Source organism: Lemur catta, chromosome 1 (assembly GCF_020740605.2).
Source record: "Lemur catta isolate mLemCat1 chromosome 1, mLemCat1.pri, whole genome shotgun sequence".
NCBI lineage: Eukaryota > Metazoa > Chordata > Mammalia > Primates > Lemuridae > Lemur > Lemur catta.
The window spans coordinates 181,144,863-181,166,790 of record NC_059128.1 but is presented as its reverse complement, the minus strand read 5'-3'; the positions used below and the strand labels follow the sequence as shown (position 1 = coordinate 181,166,790).

At 39.9% G+C, this 21,928-nt stretch overlaps 1 protein-coding gene across 2 annotated transcripts in view; it reads left to right on the top strand.

Moving 5' to 3' along the window:
• Nucleotides 1-289: 289 nt before the first annotated feature.
• The window catches only part of ERICH6 (glutamate rich 6), a 34,935-nt gene continuing 13,296 nt past the window's right edge, over nucleotides 290-21,928 (top strand). Inside the window, exons 1-10 of one of the 2 annotated variants that reach the window (XM_045539468.1) lie at nucleotides 290-735; nucleotides 1,550-1,601; nucleotides 6,290-6,381; nucleotides 14,407-14,466; nucleotides 14,752-14,807; nucleotides 14,908-15,024; nucleotides 17,202-17,306; nucleotides 18,302-18,459; nucleotides 18,907-18,977; nucleotides 19,861-20,006. In XM_045539468.1, the coding sequence (XP_045395424.1) occupies nucleotides 348-735; nucleotides 1,550-1,601; nucleotides 6,290-6,381; nucleotides 14,407-14,466; nucleotides 14,752-14,807; nucleotides 14,908-15,024; nucleotides 17,202-17,306; nucleotides 18,302-18,459; nucleotides 18,907-18,977; nucleotides 19,861-20,006 (1,245 nt within the window). In that variant the 5' untranslated portion in view covers nucleotides 290-347. Of the gene's footprint in view, nucleotides 736-1,549; nucleotides 1,602-6,289; nucleotides 6,382-14,406; nucleotides 14,467-14,751; nucleotides 14,808-14,907; nucleotides 15,025-17,201; nucleotides 17,307-18,301; nucleotides 18,460-18,906; nucleotides 18,978-19,857; nucleotides 20,007-21,928 lie in introns of both variants that reach the window. The other variant, XM_045539467.1, reaches the window with a different exon arrangement.

The following is a 21,928-nucleotide window of genomic DNA, read 5'->3' as shown; positions in this document are numbered from 1 at the left end:
GTGGCATTGCGGGTGTCCGTCGCTAGAAGACACTAAAGAAAAGGAAAAAAAAAAAAAAAGACTGACTCCAAATAGGCCGAGACATGATGAACAGGAGATCTTTTCGCCGCAGGCTGCCGGGGGTCTCGGAGCCTGGCAGAATGCCGAGGGGAAGGACCCCGCAGCCCAGCCGCGCCGCCCGTCTCCCAGCAGCGCCGTTCTGCCCGGCTAAGGGGTCCTGCCGCTTTAAATCCGGCGGCCGGCGGGACGTTGCCCAGGGAGACGGACGCGCAACAGCGGCCAAGCTCGTAGCGTCGGGAGGGTCAGGGCGGCCTCGGTGCCAGCCTAGATCCCACTTCCCGCCAGCCATGGCCGACTGGCACTGGCCTCGCAGCTCCAGAGAGCTGACGGAGAAAGCGGGGAGCCAGAAGGAGTCGGAGGAGGGGTTAGAGATGGAGGAGGTGGAAGTGGAGGAGAAGGAGGAGGAGGAAGAGGAGGAGGAGGAGGAGAAAGAGGTGGTGGTGGCGGTGGAAGAGTCGGAAACGTCGAAGGACCCCTACGAGTACTTCTGGGAGGTCATGGACCTAGATGACGACAATGAGGACGACTCAGCAGGGGTCCTACCCCGCTTAACCAGCGTCGTCAGCCCCAGCCTGAGCCCCACGCCGCCGCTGGCCGCCGCGACCCAGAGCCTGAGCCTGTCGACTACCCAGACGCTGAGCGAGAGCTCTTCCTCGAGCACCTCCTCCCCTAAAAGTACCGCCCCGGGGCCCACCTCTTCTCAGAGGGCTTCTCTGTCCGTAGGGGACAGCTGGTCTCCCCGCTCCCGGGCCTTCGTCTACCTGGGGGTCTGACTTCTAAATGCACGCACCGCCCCGCACGCCCGCAGTCTGTGTCACTCTCTTCTGTCAAAGGCGCTGAGCTGTTGCGATGATTCACGATTTAGGATATAGGTGAAACCCTTAGTAAGAGGTGACACTTGGCCAGTGCTGTATGGAGTGTAGCGGTCTCCTTCTGTCGCCCTGCGTAGAATCCTGCGCTCAAGCAGTCCTCTCGCCTCGGCCTCCCAGAGTTCTAGCACCGCAGGCGCGAGCCACCGCGCCCGGCCGGGTGTTCATTTTTATAACACTCCTGCGTGCGTTCATGGCGATGTTGTCTCTCTTCTCTCTTCTCTTTCACACACACACACACACACTCACTCTTGGAGAAGGAGAAGTGTCTGAAGGGTGCTATGCTACTAAATTCCCTTGTGTGTGTTTAACTTTCTGTACGAAACCACTCCAATCACTTGCTTTAAAAACAGGCAGAGCAGTTGTTCAGAATAGGTTTCTCAAGCTTCCAGTATTAACATTTTGGTCTGGATAATTCTTTATTGGAGGAACTGTTCTGTGCATTATAGCATGATTAGCAGCATCCCTGGCCTCTATCTCTGGCTGTGCTAGTAGCACAGACCCTTGTGATGATCAAAAATGTCTCCAGACATGGCAGTTGTCCCTGGGCAGCAAAATTGCCCTTTTGAGAACCACTGATATAGAGAGAGTGGTTTAGTTTTAAATGTTTCACTCCACAGGTTTTCCTAAAATATTTCAGACATTTAGGCAAGACATGTCTGACATAGAAAGGTAAGAAAATGGTTTTGATTTTCATATTATTATTTTTTGAAGTGGATAATGTTTGCCTTTTGGATAAACATGTTAGAAAGTAAAGCAAAATAATCTAGGGCATTTACAACTTATCTATTCAAAAGGTTTTTTAAAAAATCTATACTGGTAGATGCTTTGGAAGAGATGGAGACAACTTCCCTGCCTATCTCCAGCTTATTAACCTAGCTGTAGAAATGACATGCCCCTTTATCAATGTTACGTGAAAAATAATACATACATGCCATGTGTACAATAGTAAGTGCTATGAAAGTTTAGAATATAGGCCTCTGTTGGCTAAATGCAAGAGTGACCAAGGCTACCTTTTGTGGAAGAGAGTGGAAACTCCAGCCTTTTTTTTCCTCTCATCTTTTTCTTGTTATTGCTATTAGCCTTCAAGTGCTTTAACTATAATAGGAAGATACCAGAGAAACATCTTTTGGAACATATTTGTAAATCTTCCCTGAGATCTCAAATCAAACCTGAATCCACAGTCTTTCTTTCTTTCTTTTTTTCTTTTTTTTTGAAACAGAGCCTCCCTCTGTTGCCTGGGCTAGAGTGCCATGGGGTCAGCCTAGCTCACAGCAACCTCAAACTCCTGGGCTCAAGCGATCCTCCTGCCTCAGCCTCCCGAGTAGCTGGGACTACAGGCATGTGCCACCATGCCAGGCTAATTTTTTCTATATATATTTTTAGTTGTCCAGATAATTTCTTTCTATTTTTAGTAGAGACGGGGTCTCGCTCTTGCTCAGCCTGGTCTCGAACTCCTGACCTCAAGCGATCCTCCAGCCTCAGCCTCCCAGAGTGCTAGGATTACAGGTGTGAGCCATCGTGTCCAGCCAGCAATCTTGAATTACTGTTTACCCTAACTTTACTTTTATAAGCAACTTTTAAATTCTTAAGTGTAAAGAAAATTGTTCTGTCCCACTTGCATGTTTTTATTTATCCTTTTAATTCAACTTTTTAATAAAAAATGTATGCGCATGGTTAAAAAATAATGCATACAGAGGTATAAAACTTAAACTCTCCATGCCCTTCTCCATCTCTACTCCCATTCACCAGAATTAACATATGGTTAAGTTTCAATTTTGTTTCCATTATAAATTTAAATAACTGTTTCAGTCATTGATTTATCAGTTTCTGACATAACTATTGACTTTCCACCTTTCCATTTTAGTAATTGTATTATTTTTAGTTTTTCTAATATTTAGTACTTAAAAGTATTCAAACCTCTACTTATCAATTTTAGTAAATATCAATTGACTCTATTATGAAAAAGTAACACATTAATGTACTTATACTTCCTTCCATCTTTCCTCTCACTTCTCTCCCAATTAACAGAATTTATATACCTTATATAAGAAATTATATTAAAATACATATATTCACAAAAAGTTATATTACTTTGCCAAATTTTAGTATCTCTGTATTGTGGTTTGTTATTTATAATTAAAGTGTTTTGGGTACAGGTTGCTTCTAAAAACCAAAAACTGATAAATAATACGGTTCCATGGTAAGAAACCAGTAATGTGATTGGATCCACAGACAAGAAAATGTAATCCTATGTCCATAAAACTTGTCTCCTAAAAAGTGAACTTTTCAATGCTCAGTTGTTTTTAGTTGTCTCTAATTTTTTTGGGTTGGGCCCAACGGGCACACTTTCTTGATTCCTGTATTGCCTTCTTTTATTCCTTTTCATTTTTCTAGAAAAACTCCTCAGGTAATTTTTTCATATAGGTCTCATGGGTAGTCAAATTTCTGAGTTTTTGCCTGCCTAGAAATTTCTTCATTTTGCCCTCAGACTTTATTTATTAATAATGTAACCTGGCATAAAAGAACAGATTAAAACCATTTTCCCTCAGAGCTCTGAAGACATTGCTTCATTGCCTCATAGTATCCAGCACTGCTGATCGGTCTGATTCTCAAATCCTTCTGGTATTTGATTATTTCCTCCCCTTCGTTGTCTCTATTCTTTTCTTCAGAACCCCTCCTAGAGGCTGTTGGACCTCTTAGATAGATTCCCCATCTTTCACAACTTTTCCTTCATATTTTCAGCATCTTCAAGATTTTTGATGTTTGCATGCTACTATACAGCCCTTGTACAGAATTTTTTATTTGGGGATTCGTATTTGTAATTTCTAAGAACGAGTTCTTGTTCTCTGATTGTTGCTGTTCAAAATAATTTTTTTTTTTATCTCTTTGAGGGCACTATTACAATATGTTAAATGTCTCTTTTGTTCTCTGTATTCCTTTTTTCTTTCAGGGTCAATCATTCTGTTTATTTATGTTGCCCTTTCTCTTCTATGTTATTGATTATCCTTCAGTGACTGGTAATCCTTGGTTATCCATTTATATTTATAAATGGACGACGGATAGGCAGCTTGAATGGAATCTTCCATATGGCTTGCATGGGAGGGTTTGCTATGATCCCTGTGCAGGTGGGTGGGGAGTATCAGAGCCCACTTCCTGCAGTGTCTGGGCAGGGAGCAGTCAAGCTGGGTAACCCATTCTTACTAGAGGGAAGGCAAGGACACTTTACTGTATCCTTGTAGTTCTTTATGGGAGGAATGTCACTTCCTCCTTTCTCAACCAAGCCTATTGGACAAGTCCTGAGTAAACTCATACCTGCTTTACTTCCCTTTCAGGGCTAAAATCTCCCCAGGCAGGTAGCCCACTATTTTTAGAAGGCAATTCTTTGGACTTCATTTGGAAATAAAAACTGCTGCTGCCAACTGCTTTGTGTAAGGGGAGAGAAGGGGGCCTGCCTGGCCAGCTGTTCAAAATTCACTCCTTGAACTACCCAGATGGCAGCCCCCAGGTCTCTTCTCTCTGTTTGGTTGGTCCAGCTAGCAGCTTCTCAGGATTCCCTCTGGAAGAACCTTACCTCTCTCTGCTCTGGCTTTCCATCAGCCTATAACCATTTTTTCTCTTTTCTTTTAGTATGACTTGTCTAATAACCTTTCTTGTTTTCCAGGGCTAGTTTCTGTTTGTTTTTTTGTTTAAAATGTCTGTTATTTCAGTAAGAACTTGGAAAGGAAGGAAAGGAAAATTGTGTACTCAGCTGCCATCTTGACCTGAATTCCTATTATATAATTTTAAATCCATGGGAGCCTCTTTTTCCTAGATCAAATTCTTAATTTCTCATAAATCTTCCTAAAAAGATGCTTTTTACATTTCAGTGAATTCTCTGGTAAATGTGATGAGATTATGAGTGGTTTTTTTTTTTTTATATTTAAAATGTTTTTCTCTCTTTTTTTTTTTTATTCCTTCTGAAAGCTCTGGGGTTTAGTGTTTTTTTTTTAAAGTCCTAAAATTTCACCAAAAATACAACCCATTTTGGCTCAACTTCTATTTTTAATTGCCTTATTACTATTCCTATTGAAAATGGGGCAAACTTTAGGAAGCAGATTAATGTGGAAAAACACAGATTTTGGAGCCAGACAGGAATCCCTTGTGGTTTTTGAGAGGTTTCCTAACCTTTGTAAGCCTTAGTTTCCTTAACTGTAAAAATGGAATACTAATACTTGCTTTGATTGTTTTTTTGTAAAGATAATAAAATAATGTGAGTAAAGCAACTACTATATATGTACTACTATATAGTAAGTTCTCAGTTAATTTTAATTTTGTCACTGCCCTCCATCTTTCATATTCACACAGAATTTCGTAAATAATCTCTGGTGTTGGTTTAAGGAAGGCAAAAGACCTAAATGAATAATGTATTGTTTTTGTTAACCATTGAATTGGGGGTGGGGGAACCATTAAAGGTGGCCTAGGGAGTTCTCTTTAATGATCCTCTGCTCATAGTCTAACTTGTTTCTCTGGGAGGTGAGATAAATAGGGCTCCCTAAGAGACCTGCACAGATGTCCTCCGCAGAGGAGTTCCTCACCCATTACAGGACACAGTCATTTCAGAATTACAAAAACAAAAACACTTCACTGATGCAACGTGCCAAGGAATAAAGCATCAAAAAGAAAGATGGAGACATAAAAGAATTGAGAAAGGTAGAAAAGTGACAATCTAAAAGTTAACTAAATTGTTTGAAAATATATTGTCTGATAATTTTGGAAGATCCAGCACAATATTTTTAAAAAATTGAAATTCAAAGAGACCAAGGGGCTTGAAAAGCAGTATTGTTTAATTGTTACCAGTAAGCGTTATTTTAACTAGTACTAGTAAAAGTCAATAAATTCCTGCCTTGCTATCACATCAGTGATAAATAACTGATTAAACTACTCTGAAAAAATACAGACTGTTTAATGACAATGCATTTAACATCAGCCCTTTAAAAAGAGTTTAGATTATTTTTAAGCTATTGAAAATGAACAATTTATTCTAATTTAAATTCAAGTAAATGTTTAAATGCATATACTAATACCACCACCACAAATGTATGGATACAGTGGTAGTAATTTACTCCCTGAGGGAGATAATATGGTATTGGAAGCCACTGGGATTTAGAAAGGAATTCTTTCCAAAGAACAGGTTTGATGCAAACACACTATGCCTAAATTTACTGAAGAGATAAGAATGGAAGAAAATATTTCAAAGAAAATAGAATCAAGATCTTTTATGTATTAACATATTTATTTGTTAAAGGTACTATATTTAGAAGACCTGCTAACAACTACATTGGTGTACTCTCAAAACTAATATTTTGTCTAAATTTCAGAAGTATCTATCACGGTTTGTATCCAGGAATTCCAGTGTCAGTACAAACAGAAGAAAGTTGGCTTCAACACTTGTCCGGTAAAAAGCGTGCAAGTGAGTAGTTTGATTTCTTAGCTTTGCTGGGAGGTGGGATTTCAAGTTGGCAGTATCACAGGTGTTGAAGGTCAATAGAGTTAGATTTGAATCCCGGTCCCAGCACAGACTAACAATGTGATGTTGGGCAAGTTACTTAAACCTCATTCAGTCTCAGTTTCTTCATCTCTTGGTAATAATCATACTGTCACAGTATTGTTATGAAGATCAAAATGAGATTAAATATTTAAACTCCTTGGCATTTAGTATTCAATAAATGGTAGCATTTACGTTCACATCAAGAAATAATCTGACATTATATTTTTGATACACATCTTTATTTTTTACTATAGAAGTAACACATTCACACTGTTTTTAAAATGTCAAACCATTAAGAGGTAGATAATGTAAAAATTTTTAAAAATTTTTTAATACCTTGGATATGCTAAAAAAAAAATTAAACTTTTAACTTATCCTAGTATAGTGCCTTTCAGCATTTTTTTCTTTTTTTTTTTGAGACAGGATCTCACTCTGTAACCTAGGCTGGATTACAGTGGCACAATCACAGCTCACTGCAGCCTCTGTCTCCTGGGCTCAAGTGATCCTCCTGCCTCAGCCTCCTGAGTAGCTGGGCTACAGGTGCTCACCACCATGCCTGGCTAATGTTTTTATTTTTTGTAGAGACAGAGTCCACTATGTTACATGGTTTCAAACTCTTGGCTCTAGCAATCCTTCTGCCTTGGTCTTCTAAGGTCCTGGGATTACAGGCATGAGCCACCATGCCTAGCCCCTTTTCAAATTTTATATTCAAGTTTTATGTTATATCACTTATTCATCAAATATTTATTGAGCACCTACCATTTGCCAAACAACTATCATAGGCCAAGCCCTGTTCTAGGGAACCTGCAATGAAAAAAACCAATGTCTCAATGATGTTAACGGTGGGAGGTGGAGGTGATGGTGAGATAAATAATACACAAAATAAGTAAATATATAATACATTAGATGATGTAAGTGCTGAGGAGCAAAGTAAAGCAGGGAAGAGGATGGACAGTGTATGTGTGGGGGGGGGGAGGGCTACCAGCTTACACAGGGTGCCCGGGGAAATCGTCACTGAGAACAGAGATATTTGAGCAAAGACCTGAAGGAAGTAAGGGAATGAGCCACAGCGATCTCAAGGCAAGAGTGTTCCAGGCAAAGGAAACAGCAACTGCCTCCTTCAAGAACAGAAGAGGCCACTGTGGCTACAGTGGAATAAGCAAGGAGGAGAATCCTAGGGCATGACGTCGAAGAGAGAATGAGAAGCAAATCTTTCTCACTGGGAGTGAAGTGGGAAGTCACTGGAGGATTTGTGCAGAAGAGTAGCAATCCACCTTGTATTTTAATGACTGCTGGCTGCTGAGAAAAGTTGGTAAAGGAGAAAGGGCCCAAGGATTGAGCCCTGCAGTTCTCCACTGTTAAGTCAGGGACATGAGGAGGAGACTGAGGAAAAGCATCCAATGATATAGAATGAAAACCAGGCAAGTGCCCTTAGATGCTAAAAAAGAGTCTCAAGAAGGAGGGAGTGATCAACTGGGTCAAATGCTACTTAGAAGTCAGGAAGATGAGGGCCAGAACTGACTGCAACATTTAGCATGTGGGGATCACTGCTGATGTGGATAGGACCAGCTTCTGTGTAACTGTGGGGATGAAAGCCTGATTGGAATGGGCTCAAGGGAGAGTGAGAGAAGGGAATTGAAGTGTAGAATAAAAATGGAATCATATCCCACACTCCATTTCATTCCTAAGCTTTTAATGGTAATGAATACATAAACATAGTCTTATTTTTCTTCCCAGCCCAGATTCTAATCTGAACACAGTCTTATTTTTAAAAAGTCAAAAAATGTAAATCAAACAATAGTTTCTTTTGACTATTACCCCCAATTTCAGAGGTCACCACTATTCTCATGCTGGTGTGTATCTTTCCAAATCTTTTTCTGAGCATTTACATTCATATAGAAGTGTGGACGATACTTTGGCACTTTTTGTTTGTTGTTTACATGAATGGTATCACACTGAATATGTTGTTCTTCTTGCTTTTCACTTAACAATATGCCTTGGAAATTTACCAGGTCAGTAAATACAGATCTTCCTCATTCTTTTTAATTGTTGCATAATAGTACATGGTATGGATGTATAATTACTTATTAAAGATTCCCCAATTAATGCATAAAGCCTTTCCCAGATTCTCACTTCCACAGTGTTACAGTAAGCATCCTCCTCTTTGTATATACATCCAAGTATTTCTCTGAGACAGATACCAAGAAAGTGGCATTGCTGGGTGTAAAGTTCCACATTTTGATCATCACCTTCCTAAAAAGCTGACCTAATGTCTGTTTTCACCAAAAGGGTTGTTGAGACTACCCTTTTTCTACCCTTCCCAGTATTTGATCTTGTTACTCTTCTACCTTTTTGACAGTTTGGTAGGTGGAACTTATATTGTATCTTATTATTTTATTTAGTATTCCTTGATTACTAGTGAGGTTGAGCTTCTTGTTAACAGGATTTTTTTTGTTTTTTTTTTTTTTGAGACAGAGTCTCGCTCTGTTGCCTGGGCTAGAGTGTCATGGTGTCAGCCTAGCTCACAGCAACCTCAAACTCCTGGGCTCAAGGGATCCTCCTGCCTCAGCCTCCCAAGTAGCTGGGACTACAGGCATGTGCCACCATGCCTGGCTAATTTTTTCTATATATATTTTAGTTCTCGAGCTAATTTCTTCATATATATATATATATATATATATATATATTTTTTTTTTTTTTTTTTTTTTTAGTAGAGACAGGGTCTTGCTCTTGCTCAGGCTGGTCTTGAACTCCTGAGCTCAAACGATCTGCCCGCCTCGGCCTCCCAGAGTGTTAGGATTACAGGCATGAGCCACCGCGCCCAGCCAGGATATGTCTTTTTGATCATTTGAATATCTTCTTTGGATTAAGCAAACGAGTATTCACATCTTTTGCCCATTTTTCCATTAGGTTGTCTTTTCTTCTCTTCCTTCCTTCAGCTCTTAACATATCTCTGATACTTCTTTGAATGCTGTATATGTTACAAAATTTTCCTCCCAGTTTGTCTTTCATATTTTACATTTGCTTGTGGTAGTTTTTTGTCATATGGAATTTTAAATTTTGATGTAAATATTTTCCTTGTGATTCTTATATTTTGTGGTTTAAGAATCCCGTCCCCAAATCAAAGATTATAAGTATGTTTTCCTATATTTTCTTCTAAAACTTATAGGATTTTATTATTTACTTTTAGCACCCTAATCAACATGGACTTTATTTTTGTGAATGGCTTCATATTTTCCTATATTAATATCACATTGTCTTAATTTCTATAGCTTTACATATTTAATATATGATAAAACAATTTCTTCCTTATTCTTTTTTTTCTTTTCTTTTCTTTTTAAAACATTTGACAGGTCACCTCCTTATTCTTTTTCCACATATTATTCCTAGTTCTTTTTGGGCATTTGCTCTTCCAAAAGTATTTTGGAATCATCTTGTCAAATTCCGTTGAACAATCCCATCAGAATTACATTGACTATATAGATTAATTGGGGAATAATTATCTTTTTAATATTAAGTATTGCTTTTCAGGAATTCAGTGTACATCTCCATTTTTTTTTTCAGGAAAAATTGGAATTCTTTTTCTATTTTCTAATTGGTTATTGTCAATGTATAGGAAAACTATTGATTTCTATGTATTAATTTTGTATCTGATCCCCTTGCTGTACATTAATCCTAATGGTTTGTCAGTTGAAAATCTACTGGACAGTTACATTTCCTGTGAATAGTGTCTTACCTCTTCTTTAATGTTTTTTTTTGAGACAGAATCCCACTCTTGCCCGGGCTAGAGTGTTGTGGTGTCAGCCTAGCTCACAGCAACCTCAAACTTCCGGGCTCAAGTAATCCTGCTGCCTCAGCCTCCTGAGTATCTGGGACTACAGGGATGCACCACCGCACCCGGCTAATTTTCTATTTTTAGTTGTCCTGCTAATTTCTTTCTATTTTTTTTTTTTTTTTTTTTGTAGAGACAAGGTCTCACTCTTGCTCAGGCTGGTCTCAAACTCCCTAGCTCAAGTGATTCTCCCACCTCGGCCTCCCAGAGTGCTAGGATTATAGGTGTGAGCCACCATGCCTGGCCTTCTTTAATGTTTTTTACCTGGCAGTTGTTATGATCAGAATGTTTTTGTTGCCCCAAAGTTGGTATGTTGAAACTCAATCACCAATGTGATGGTATAAGGAGGTGAGGCCTCTGGGGGATGATTAGATCATGAGTATGGAGCCTTCATGAATGAGATTAGTGAGTTTGTAAAAGAGGCCCCAGAGATCTAGCTCACCCCTTCCATCATTTGAGGACACAGTTAGAAGGCCAACCATTAACCAGGAAATGGACTTCACCAGACACCAAATCTACTGGCACCTTGATCTTAGACTTTCCAGTCCAAGAAATAAAAGTGAGAAATAAATTTCTGTTGTTTGTAAGTTACCTAGTTTAGGGTATTTTGTTTTAGAAGCCCAAATGAACTCAGATAGCAGTGTATCATGGACATCTTTCCTTGTCAGAAATGATTGATCTAATTCTTTAAAATGACTGCATAGTATTCCCTCATATACAGATTTTGGGACTTATGTAATAAACCAGATTGGTAGTCATTTAAGGATTGTTCTTGTTTTGATGTGTTTTTTGAGCTTTTCCCTATAACAAAATAATAATTTAATGAAAAGCCTTGTGCATTAATTTTTTTATATCCGTGCTGGCATTTCTGTTGGACAAATGCTTAAAACATATTTAAAATATTTTCAGATACTCCACATTGCCCCTCACCTTCCAAAAAATAAATCAACTTCTGGAGCCTGCCTCTTCCTCCAACAGCAGCTCTCACTGTCCTGGCTTTGGTGGGAAATGAGCCCCTTGCATTTCAGAGCCTCTTTCCTTTGCCTCTGTCCCATTGTAAGTTGCTCTGGTTAGTTTTTCGCCATTCCAGTCCTATCTGCTTTCAATCTTTTAGACGTTTACTGGAAGTTGCTGGTAGACTGATGCCTCCTTCCCCATTTCCAGTGCTGCTCTGGAATTTAAGGAGGGAGTATTCCTGGTGCTTTAGTTCACTGTCTTGAACTAGAACCCCCAGCACCCTCCTACCTGAAAAATCTCACACAGATTTTTCTACAGACATAAAGTAGACAGATAGTACTTAAAAGAAGCAGAAAACAAAGAGTATGCAAAGCATAAACATAACCAGTTAAAATATTTATCCATAGTAATACTCCCTTGTCTACAATTTTGCCTTGTGCAGTTTCAGTTACCAGCATTCTACTGCAGTCCAAACATATTAGATGGACAATTCCAGAAATAAACAATTGCTAAGTTTTCAATTACACACTATTCTGAGTGATGAAATAGTTTGCCATCCCTCTCCCTCCTGGGCTCTGAGTAATCCCCTTGTCCAACACATCCACGCTGTCTACAGTACCCACCCATTAGTCACTTAGTAGCTGTCTTATCAGATCAACTGTCAGGCTTGTGTTCAGTGAGCCTTTATTTTACTTAATAATGGCTCCAAAGTGCAAGAATAGCGAGGCTGGCAATTCAGATATGCCAAAGAGAAGGTGTAAAGAGATTTCTTTAAGTGAAAAAGTGCAGGTTTTCAACTTAATAAGGAAAGAAAAAAATTTGTATGCTGAGTTTACTAAGATCTATGGTAAGAATGAATCTTCTACCTGTAAAATTGTGAAAAAGGAAAAATATTCACACATAGTATATATAGGGTTCAGTACTACCTGCAGTTTCAGGCATCCACTAGGGGTCTTGAACATAACCCCCACAGATAAGGGGGGACTATTATATTCTAGGACTAGAAAGGAACAGGGTAATATTTGTAAATGTGATAAAGTGGTGAGTTTTTTCCATTTATTCCTTGTTGATGAAATGTTATTTGGAAAAAGCCAAAAAATTAAAATAATTAAATTTATTTAATAATTAAAATTAAAAGATAAACACAGTAAGGGTACTTATTTTTCCAAGAGATACATTGCTACCAAAATCCACATTGCTACATGGGAGTTCTGCCCTAGGTCCTGTTACTCACTGCACAGAAAGCTAATTACTGAGACAAAGATTGCCAAGGAAGAAAGGAATTTTTAATACAGATGATGTTATCCTCAAATCTGTCTCCCTGACTAATGGAGAGTAAGGGCTTTTATAAGCGGTTAAGGAATGTGTACAAGTAGGGAGGAATGGTGAGTCTTGGTGGAACTCCTTCCAGCAATAGCTCAAAAGTCCAAAGTCTCACCTGAGACACAAGCAAGTTCCTGCCACCCATGAGCCAAAAATGAGTTATTTATTTCCAAGATACAATGTTGGTACAGGCATTGGGTAAACATTCCCATTCCAAAAGGGAGAAATCAGCCAAAGGAAAGGCACTCCATGTCCTGCAACCTAGGCACACTGGCGCAAGGAGTGGGCCCCTACAGCCTCGGGCAGCCCTGCCCCCATGGCTTTGCTGGGCACAGCCCACAGGGCTGCTCTCAAGGATTGGAGTCCGGTGCCTGCAGCTTTGCCAGGCTGCGGGTGTACACTGCCGGTGGCTTCACCGTTCTGGGGTCTGGAGGGCAGTGGCTTCTCTCCCACAGCTCCACTAGGCAGTGCCCTGGTGGGGACTCTGTATGGGGGCTCCAACCCCACATTTCCCCAGTAGAGTCTCTCTGTGGGGGCTTCACCCCTGTGGCAGGCCTCTCCCTGGGAACCCAGGTTTTCCCCATACATCCTCTGAAATCTAGGTGGAAGCCATCAAGCCTCCACCACTCCCACATTATGGGTGCCTGCAGACTTCACACCACACAGACACCACCAAGGCTTAGGGCTTACGTCCTCCGGAGCAGCCGCCTGAGCTCCCTGGGGCCCTTTGAGCCGTAGCTGGAACCAGAGCAGCGGGGAAGCAGGCAGCAGCCTCCCAAGGCAGCACAAGATGGTGGCACCCCGGGTTCCGCAAACCATTCAGTCCTCCTAGGCCTCTGGGCCTGCAATGGGAGGGGCAGCCTGGCCTCATTTTCACCTGGGACCTCACCAGTCTGGCCTTTATTGTCCATATTTCTGTCAGTATTTTGGTCACAGCCACTTAACCAGTCTCTAAGAAGTTTCAAACGTTCCCCGTTTATCTTTTTCTGAGCCCTCCAAACTCTTCCAACCTCTGCCTGTTACCTAGTCCTAAAGCTACTTCCATATTTTCAAGTATCTTTATAGCAACACCCCACTCCTTGCTTAGTCCATTTTGCACTGCTATAAAGGAATACCTGAAGCCTCATTATAAAGGTAATTTATAAAGAAACGAGGATTATTTGGCTCACAGTTCTGCAGGCTGCACAAGAAACACAGCTCCAGCGTCTGCTTCTGGTAAGGACTTCAGGGAGCTGCCAATCAAAGTGGAAGGCGAAGGGGGAGCAGGTGTGTCACATGCTGAGGGAAGGCACGTGAGCAAGGGGGGCGGTGCCACTCTCTTTTAAACAACCAGCGCTCACGTGAACTATCAGAGCGAGAACTCATTACCGCAGGGAAAGCCTTTCATGAGGGGTCCACCTCCATGAAACAAACACCTCCCATCAGGGCCCCCATTCAACACTGGAGATGGAATTTCTACATGAGATTTAGAGGGGACAAGCATCCGAACCATATCATTCTGCCCCTGGCCCCCCAAATATCATGTCCTTCTCACATTGCAAACTACAATCATCCCTTCCCAACAGTTCCCAAAAGTCTTAACTCCTTTATCTTGCAGAAATTCCGCCATTTCTGGGAAACAACTCAAAAGGTCAAGTAGTTAGTTAAAAGTTAACAGGATTCTGGTTGTCAAGCCTTACTGGCCTGGGAAACCAAACCATAAAAAAGCTTCAGAGAAAATATGTTTGGAGTTTCATCGTGTGTTTGTTCATGAAGCCGGTTACAATATTTTCTTTTACATTCAACTTCTTTTCTACGTTGCCAGATTGATGACAAATGCACACTCTTTTTTACAGAGAGAATAGCCTCTGCAGAGAAGGAAGGTGAACCTGAATGTCTAGCGCCTAAATTAAGAGGTAAATAGAGGTTCGACATCATCCCCTTTGGATGGCAAAGGCAAACTACCAGTAGAGAACTAGAGAACCAACTATAACTTGCGCAGCGCCCACTCCCTTTAGGAAAGCAGTCCCCTAAGAATACGGGCAGGAACGTGGTGAAAATGTAGGGTCAGGGCAATTATTAATAGATAGCGTATGTGTTATGGGCTGGGAGGATGGGGTCAGGAGAGAACCTCTACCTAGAGAAAGTGAAATGCACTGCACAAAGTTTTCTTTCCTTCTAAATCTATCCTTTCTCTTCAGAAAAATGGGTAATTAATCCAGAAGAGCCAAAACTAAGTGTTTTATATGAGCTGGAGGTAAGAAATGTTTGTCATACCAAATAGTACACTGTTCTCACGATAAAAATAGCTTATTCAGTCTTCAACTTTCTCTCTCTCCCTCTTTTTAAAAATTTAGTTTAAGGAAGACTTCATAACACTATTTGAGCCTTCTCTAAGAACGTTACCCAGCATTGGGCCACCAGCCATTCTGGCCTACAAAGAAGAGAGTTCCAATTTAGACATTAACTTCAAGGTGATTTTAATTTATATTTTTATTATTGGTGTAAAAAATAACATAAAAAGCCACATAATGATGTGTACAATAGACAGTGAATATATCTTAAAAGAAAAAAAAGCCAAAGAGCTCAATTACTTAGAACAGCACTTAGGGTGGCTCTGCTAGTTCTTAGGGCTGCTATAACAAAGCAACAAACCAGGCAGCTTAAAACAACAAAGTTATTGTCTCATAGTTCTGAAAGCTAGAAGTTTGCAATCAAGGTATTGACAAGGCCAATCTGAAGGGAAGAATCCTTCCTTACCTCTTCCTGGCTTTTGGTGGTGGGCAGCAGTCCTTGGCATTCCCTGGCTTGCAGCTGCATCACTCCAGTCTCTGCCTCTCCCGCCACAACATTCTCTGTCTGTGTCCAAATGGCCCTCTTTTCTAAGGAGGATTTTCAAAGTCATATTGGATTAGGGTCCTCTCTAATGACATCATCTTGACTTGATTACATCTGCAAAGAATGCATTTCTAAATAAAGTCCATGTTCACGGGTACCAGGAGTTAGGACTCCAAAATGTCTTTTGGGAGGACAAAATTCAACCTGTAACAATGGCTACGAAGCCTGGAAACACAGGAGAACATTTGCCATATTTGATCATGTTAAGTGACCAATTGATGCAGGTTACCTCAGTAATTCCAACAGGGTGGCTCACCACCCCACTACACCAGCATGGTGGAATGATTATTTTCAAACCTGGATTGGATGCCATGGCCATGTGGAGAGAACTGCTTGCTGCCCAGATCTGAACCCTCTTGATGACTTCTTCTGTGTATGATAAAGGTGCAGGTGTATTTACTGACAATAAGAGATAGCAATCATGTGAGGCAGAGCCTCACAGATGCATGCGTAGGGATTCATGGATATGCTGTGTGGCTGCATTGATGTGGTGTTCATTGCCATTGTGTACAGCACATTGAACTAAGCAATACTCATGAGGGGCAATGCATTAAATATATCAGGTAATATATATAAACATTTACTGTTTATATTTATCCAGGTTTCTAAACTTTATGGTCACTCTGTAGACTCTTTAGGCTGAAATTCTTTATTTAAACATAGTACCTTTCTGTTTCTGAATCACAAGGCTTGTATCCAGGGAAGTCTTTTGATCTGGTGTTATACTCTTTTCCTCTGACACCCAGAGATGGGCCTGGACATGACCTCTCCTCTCCTCCAGGGAGATGTCCCTGAACTGGCACCTGGACAAGGCCATGTTCTCCTGCTCCTCAGCAGACCCTTCAGGTCTAGTGTGGACACTCGTCTAGTTCAAAGTGTTCCCAGCTCTCTCTCCAGCCACAACTTCTTCAGGTGCAGATCCCAGCAACACTCACGGTCTTTTGAAGTATCTCTTGCTTCATCCCCAAGTGAAGGGTGAAGGGACCATGGGCTGAGTTCACTACCAAGTCCCTTGTATAGAACAGGTTGTAGATGGCCTGGCATTTGCCAAGCTCTTTTTCTACCCTGCTCCACCATTTGACAGTTATCCTAGATTTTCCTCTATCATCTCTCTATTGCAAGCCTTCACTCTCCAAGCATCCTGCTTTCAGCACTGTGCACCACTCACTATTGGGTAGTTTCAGTGGCCTAAAGATGTTGAACGTTACTCCTGCACCGGCCACCTCAGTCACTGTTTAGCCCCAGGCTGGGCACTTTTACCAGTCTCAGAGGATGGTTTCCATGGCAAATACCAAAGCCCTGGTGGTGTTCATGATCTGCAAGTCATGATCTGGGTCTCTTCCTGGAGGCTTGTGCTGAGGCTTGGCCACTCATCTGCTTAGCAGCCTGGGCAGGCACAGACGTGACCTCAGGTCACTGCCATGGCCACAGTGTATCAGCTTCTCACTGAGTCACCTGAGCCCCTAACTCTGGCTCTGTCCTGTTTCCCCCCTTTACTGAATTACCTTCACAGCACAGACAGAATTCAGAACTCCAACCCAGGGATCCTCTTGAGAAAAAGCTCTTGTTTATTTCAGAAAGTAGGTAATTGTACATGGTGGCCTGCACAGTAATGTCAAGGCTTTTTCTTACCCAGCATTTCTTGAAAGAGTTAATGATATTCAAGCACCTTACACCATTTACATACAGGCTGTCCTCAGAGCCTCTGGGTCTCCTTGCAGGCAGGTCTTCATTTTATTCTCTCTCTCTGAAGGATGAAGAGGAGGAGATACCACCTGAGTGTGAATTTTGTGGAGGTGATCTAAGAGCATTTTTTTCCAATGTGGATATTTGCTATGGCTCTGAACCAACAGGACCTGTAAGTTCTAAAACAGATTTGCTGAGGAAATAGTGTTATTTTTAAACACTGTTTTTAAACAGATGTAGTATTTTCTCCTGTATCTTTCCCCTGCATTGCTATTTTGAAAAGAGTTATGTGTTAGATGTCAGGGAAGTGCAAATCACAACTACAATGGGACACCACTTTATATCCACTATGTGAATGGGTAAATTAAAAAGACAGATAATAACAAGTGTTGGCAAAGATACAGAGAAATTAGAACCCACAGAAACTGCTGAGGGGGAAAATAAGATGGTGCAGTCACTTTGGAAAACAGTCTGGCAGTTCCTTGAAAAGTTAAACATAACATTTACCATATGACCCAGAAATTCCATTCCTAGGTTTATACCCAGGAAAATTGACAACATATGTCCACAAAAAAACTTGCACCCAAATGTTCATAGCAGCATGATTCATAATAGCCAAAAAGTGGAAGCAACTCAACCATCCATCAACTGATGAATGAATAAATAAAATGTGGTATATCCACACAGTGAAATATTATTCAGCCATAAAAAGAAATACGAAGCACTAAAACATGCTAGAATATGGATAAGCCCTGAAAACATTATGCCAAGTGAGAGAAGCTGGTCATAAAGTACCACATGTTGTATGGTTCCATTTATATAAACTGTACAGAACAGGCAAATCTAGAGAGAGGGAAAGCAGATTAGTGGTTGCCAGGGGCTGGGAGGAAGGGAGGATGGGAAGTGACTGTTAATGTGTAGTGTTGCATGTTCTAAAATTGATTGTGGTGATGGTGGTGCAACTATGTGAATATACTGAAAATCAATGAACTGTTCCTTTTAAGTGGGTGTATTATATGGTGTGTGAATTATACCTTAATAAAGCTGTTACCAGGAAAAAAAAAGAATTATGATAAATTATCATTGAAACCCCATTAGCCATTTGTGTCCCCTCTAATCATCTTCATCTAGGACTGATGAGATGAAGATGACCTCTCTCTTTTTCAGGCCTGCTGTTGTATGCCTTTCCAAAATCTGATTGACTATATCTATGAGGAACAAAAAAATATCGAAAACTCTAAAGCTGAATTAATCAGTATTACACCTCATGCAGCCCATGGCAGTGAAGCTGATAGACTCAAGGCAAAGGAAAAAGCCCTGAAGAGGTAACACTGAGCCTTTGATAGTCAACTCAGATAGGCCAACTTAACTGGAAAGCTTTTGCTAAAATTAACTTTGTTTTTTCAAAATACATAATTTTGAAGATGTGCCCCTGTGAAGAAATAAAAATTGGCCAAAGGAAACCTATTACAATTCCTGGTGGGTGTCATGAGATTCAAAAGGTCCCACAAACTCAGTAAACTCACTGAACTCACTGAATTAAAGTAGAAATTTCTCAATCCTAAACTATCAGGACAATCCAGAATTCTTATGTTGGAGAAATGTGTCCAGTAAACAGAGTAGAGACCCATGTGCTCTGAGTAAATAGGCTGGATTCACAATAACAGCTAAAACCGAGAGGAGATGGCATTTAAGCAGTTGAAATGTATAGTATACTGTTTTAAGCTTTGACCACATTTCAGATTTATGCATGATATTTTTTGATTTTGTAGAAAACAGGAGAGACAAATTGCCAAACAGTTTGCAATAATAGCAAATGAACACCCTAATTTCTCTGAAGAAGGTGAGTTTATCAATGCTGATATTATAGACCAGCTGTACAACACCAGAAAGCTCAGATGTTTGTTAGAGATAAAATTGGTGTATTTAAAAAAATAATATTGAAAAATTTTATTTCTAAGTACAGTAAAGCCTGCATCACTCAAAATGGCACAGAAAGTCTGGTGTTTCCAGCTATCTGGCTTTTGGAGGTCTTAGTCTTCATCTCATTGTTATTATTGTGAAATAAATTAGCAACATCTATAGAGCACTTTACAGATAGCTGCAAACAGGTTTTGAATTCATTGTCTCTTGTTTTATTAAGCACACTTTCCATTTTGTTTTCAAGCATGGGTATAGAAAATCTGTCAAAAATAGATTACTTTCTTCATATATTGCTTTGTGTCAGTCAGTTGGCCAGTATAGCTGTAGTCTGGTACAGTTCCAGGAGCACTGATTTTAGAATCAGAAGTCCTGGATTTATATCTTTGCTTTTCTCCTTACAGGCTGTCTGATTTCAGGTTATTTAATCTTTCTGAGCATCAGACTCCTCCTCTACCACTCAGACTTATTGAAAAGATACTTAGAGAAGATATATTTTTACTTTATTTTTGTAACTAAATCTCTAATGTAAAGTTTCTTGATATTCAACTGTTTCCTACTACAACTAAAGGCCAGAAAATTCCACTTAATGACAATTGTCATTTTTCTTCTTTAACAAAGTAATATTTTCATTTTTTAACAAAAGAAGTCCCTCCCTAACTTAATGAAGTTTGACATTTTTCTTCCTCTAAAAAAAGTCTTATGAATTAATGCATTTATAATGGGGTTGGAAATTTTATTTTAGAGGAGAGATTTTAGAAAATTTAAAACATATATTTACTTTCATGTGATTCTTTTCCCAGTAGATTCAAAGCACGCAAACATGATTTCTTATCAACTTTCCGTGGATATTCCCCAAACAGAGCCACCTAAAGACATACTATTTGATTTTCAACTAAACAATAGTGACATGTCCATTGTTAGTTGTGATTCTAGGATAGCATGTGGAAAGGTAATTAACTTGTAATTTTTTTACTTGCTATTTTTTAAAAATATTGTTAACTTTCATTGATATTAATTTTGAATTTATATATAAATATAATTGGTCAAATAATTGCAATGAGAAATCATAGTAAGTAATTTTAGAATAATAAAGATTAAGCCAATGTATTATTTATTTATTTATTATTTCAGAATATTGTGGGGGTACAAATGCTTTGGTTACATAAATTGCCTTTGCACCGCCCAAGTCAGAGCTACAAGCATGCCTATCTACCAGACAGCATGCACCACTCCTGCTAGGTGTGAATTTACCCATCCCCTCCTCCCCTCTCCCACCTGCCTGACACCCGATGAATGTTACTTCCATATGTGCACATAAGTTTTGATCGATTAGTACCAATTTAAAAGTGAGTACATGTGACTTTATCTGAAATTCTAAAAGCTCTCATGAAGTTTGGCTACATGACACATTTAACAATTTGGGTTTGTTTTTTGTTGTTTTTTTTTTTGAGGCAGAGTCCCACTCTGTCACCCTGGCTAGAGTGCCGTGGTGTCAGCCTAGCTCACAGCAACCTCAAACTCCTGGGCTCAAGTGATCCTCCTGCCTCAGCTTCCCAGGTAGCTGGAACTACAGGCATGCGCCACCATGCCCGGCTAAATTTTTCTATATATATTTTAGTTGTCCAGCTAATTTCTTTCTATTTTTCAGTAGAGCCGGGGTCTTGCTCTTGCTCAGGCTGGTCTCGAACACCTGAGCTCAACTGATCCTTCCGCCTGGCCTCCCAGAGTGCTAGGATTACAGGCGTGAGCCACGGCGTCTGGCCTACATTTAACAATTTGTCAAAAAAACAATTGGTATAGAGTTGACCTTTTAACTTCTACTAGACTGTGTCAGAATGTCTTACATTTTGGTTAAGTGGTTAAAGCCTTTTTTACTTTAAAATGTAATAGTTGCATATTGAAGAACATTTGAAACCCTTAGAAAATTAAAAAGGAGAGATTACCAAAATTCCCAACCACTTTCCCCAAAACACTAATATTTTGATATTTTCTAGACTTCTATCACCCATATGGTGGCAATACTGTACATGATGGCCGGGCGTGGTGGCTCACGCCTGTAATCCTAGCACTCTGGGAGGCCAAGGCGAGTGGATTGCTTGAGCCCAGGAGTTTGAGTTGCTGTGAGCTGGGCTGACGCCACGGCACTCTAGCCTGGGCAACAGAGTGAGACTCTGTCTCAAAAAAGAAAAAAAAAAATACTGTATATGACTATTTAAATGTAAATACATTAACATTAAATAAAATTAAGACTGTAATTCCTCAGTTGCACTAGCCATACCTCAAGTCCAAGATAGCTGCATGTGACTAGTGGTTACCATACTGCAGTGACCATAACACAGAACATTTATATTGTAATCAAAAGTTCTATTAGCACTGTTTTAGACTTTTTTCTTTGCATAAGTTTTTGTCAATATACTTATAATTGTATCATATATGTAATTTTTATCTCTTTTTAACCTAATAGTAAAAAGAAATTGTCCATGATATTATATAGTTTACATTAACATTATTTTAATAGTGATGTAGTTTTTCATATAGTTTATTTAACCATTCCTGTGTTCTTGGGCATATAGGTTATTAACAATTTTTTTGCTATACTTAACAGTATAGATATTCTTTGAATATCTTTGTGTATAAGCACATTTCTATATAAGTATAGTTCCTCAAAATAGATTCCCCAAAATTAAATTACTGAGACCTAGTTTATTTCTCTTGGGTGGTACAGAATTTAAGGGGTGGCAGTAAACCCAGATGCCTGACAGAAGCAAATCCAAATCCTCTCTGGAGGAAAGTCACTCATTCAACCTTCAAATTACTCCTACAAATTATTTTTCAAGTTCAATTAGCAGCACACAGTGAACAATAACCAAG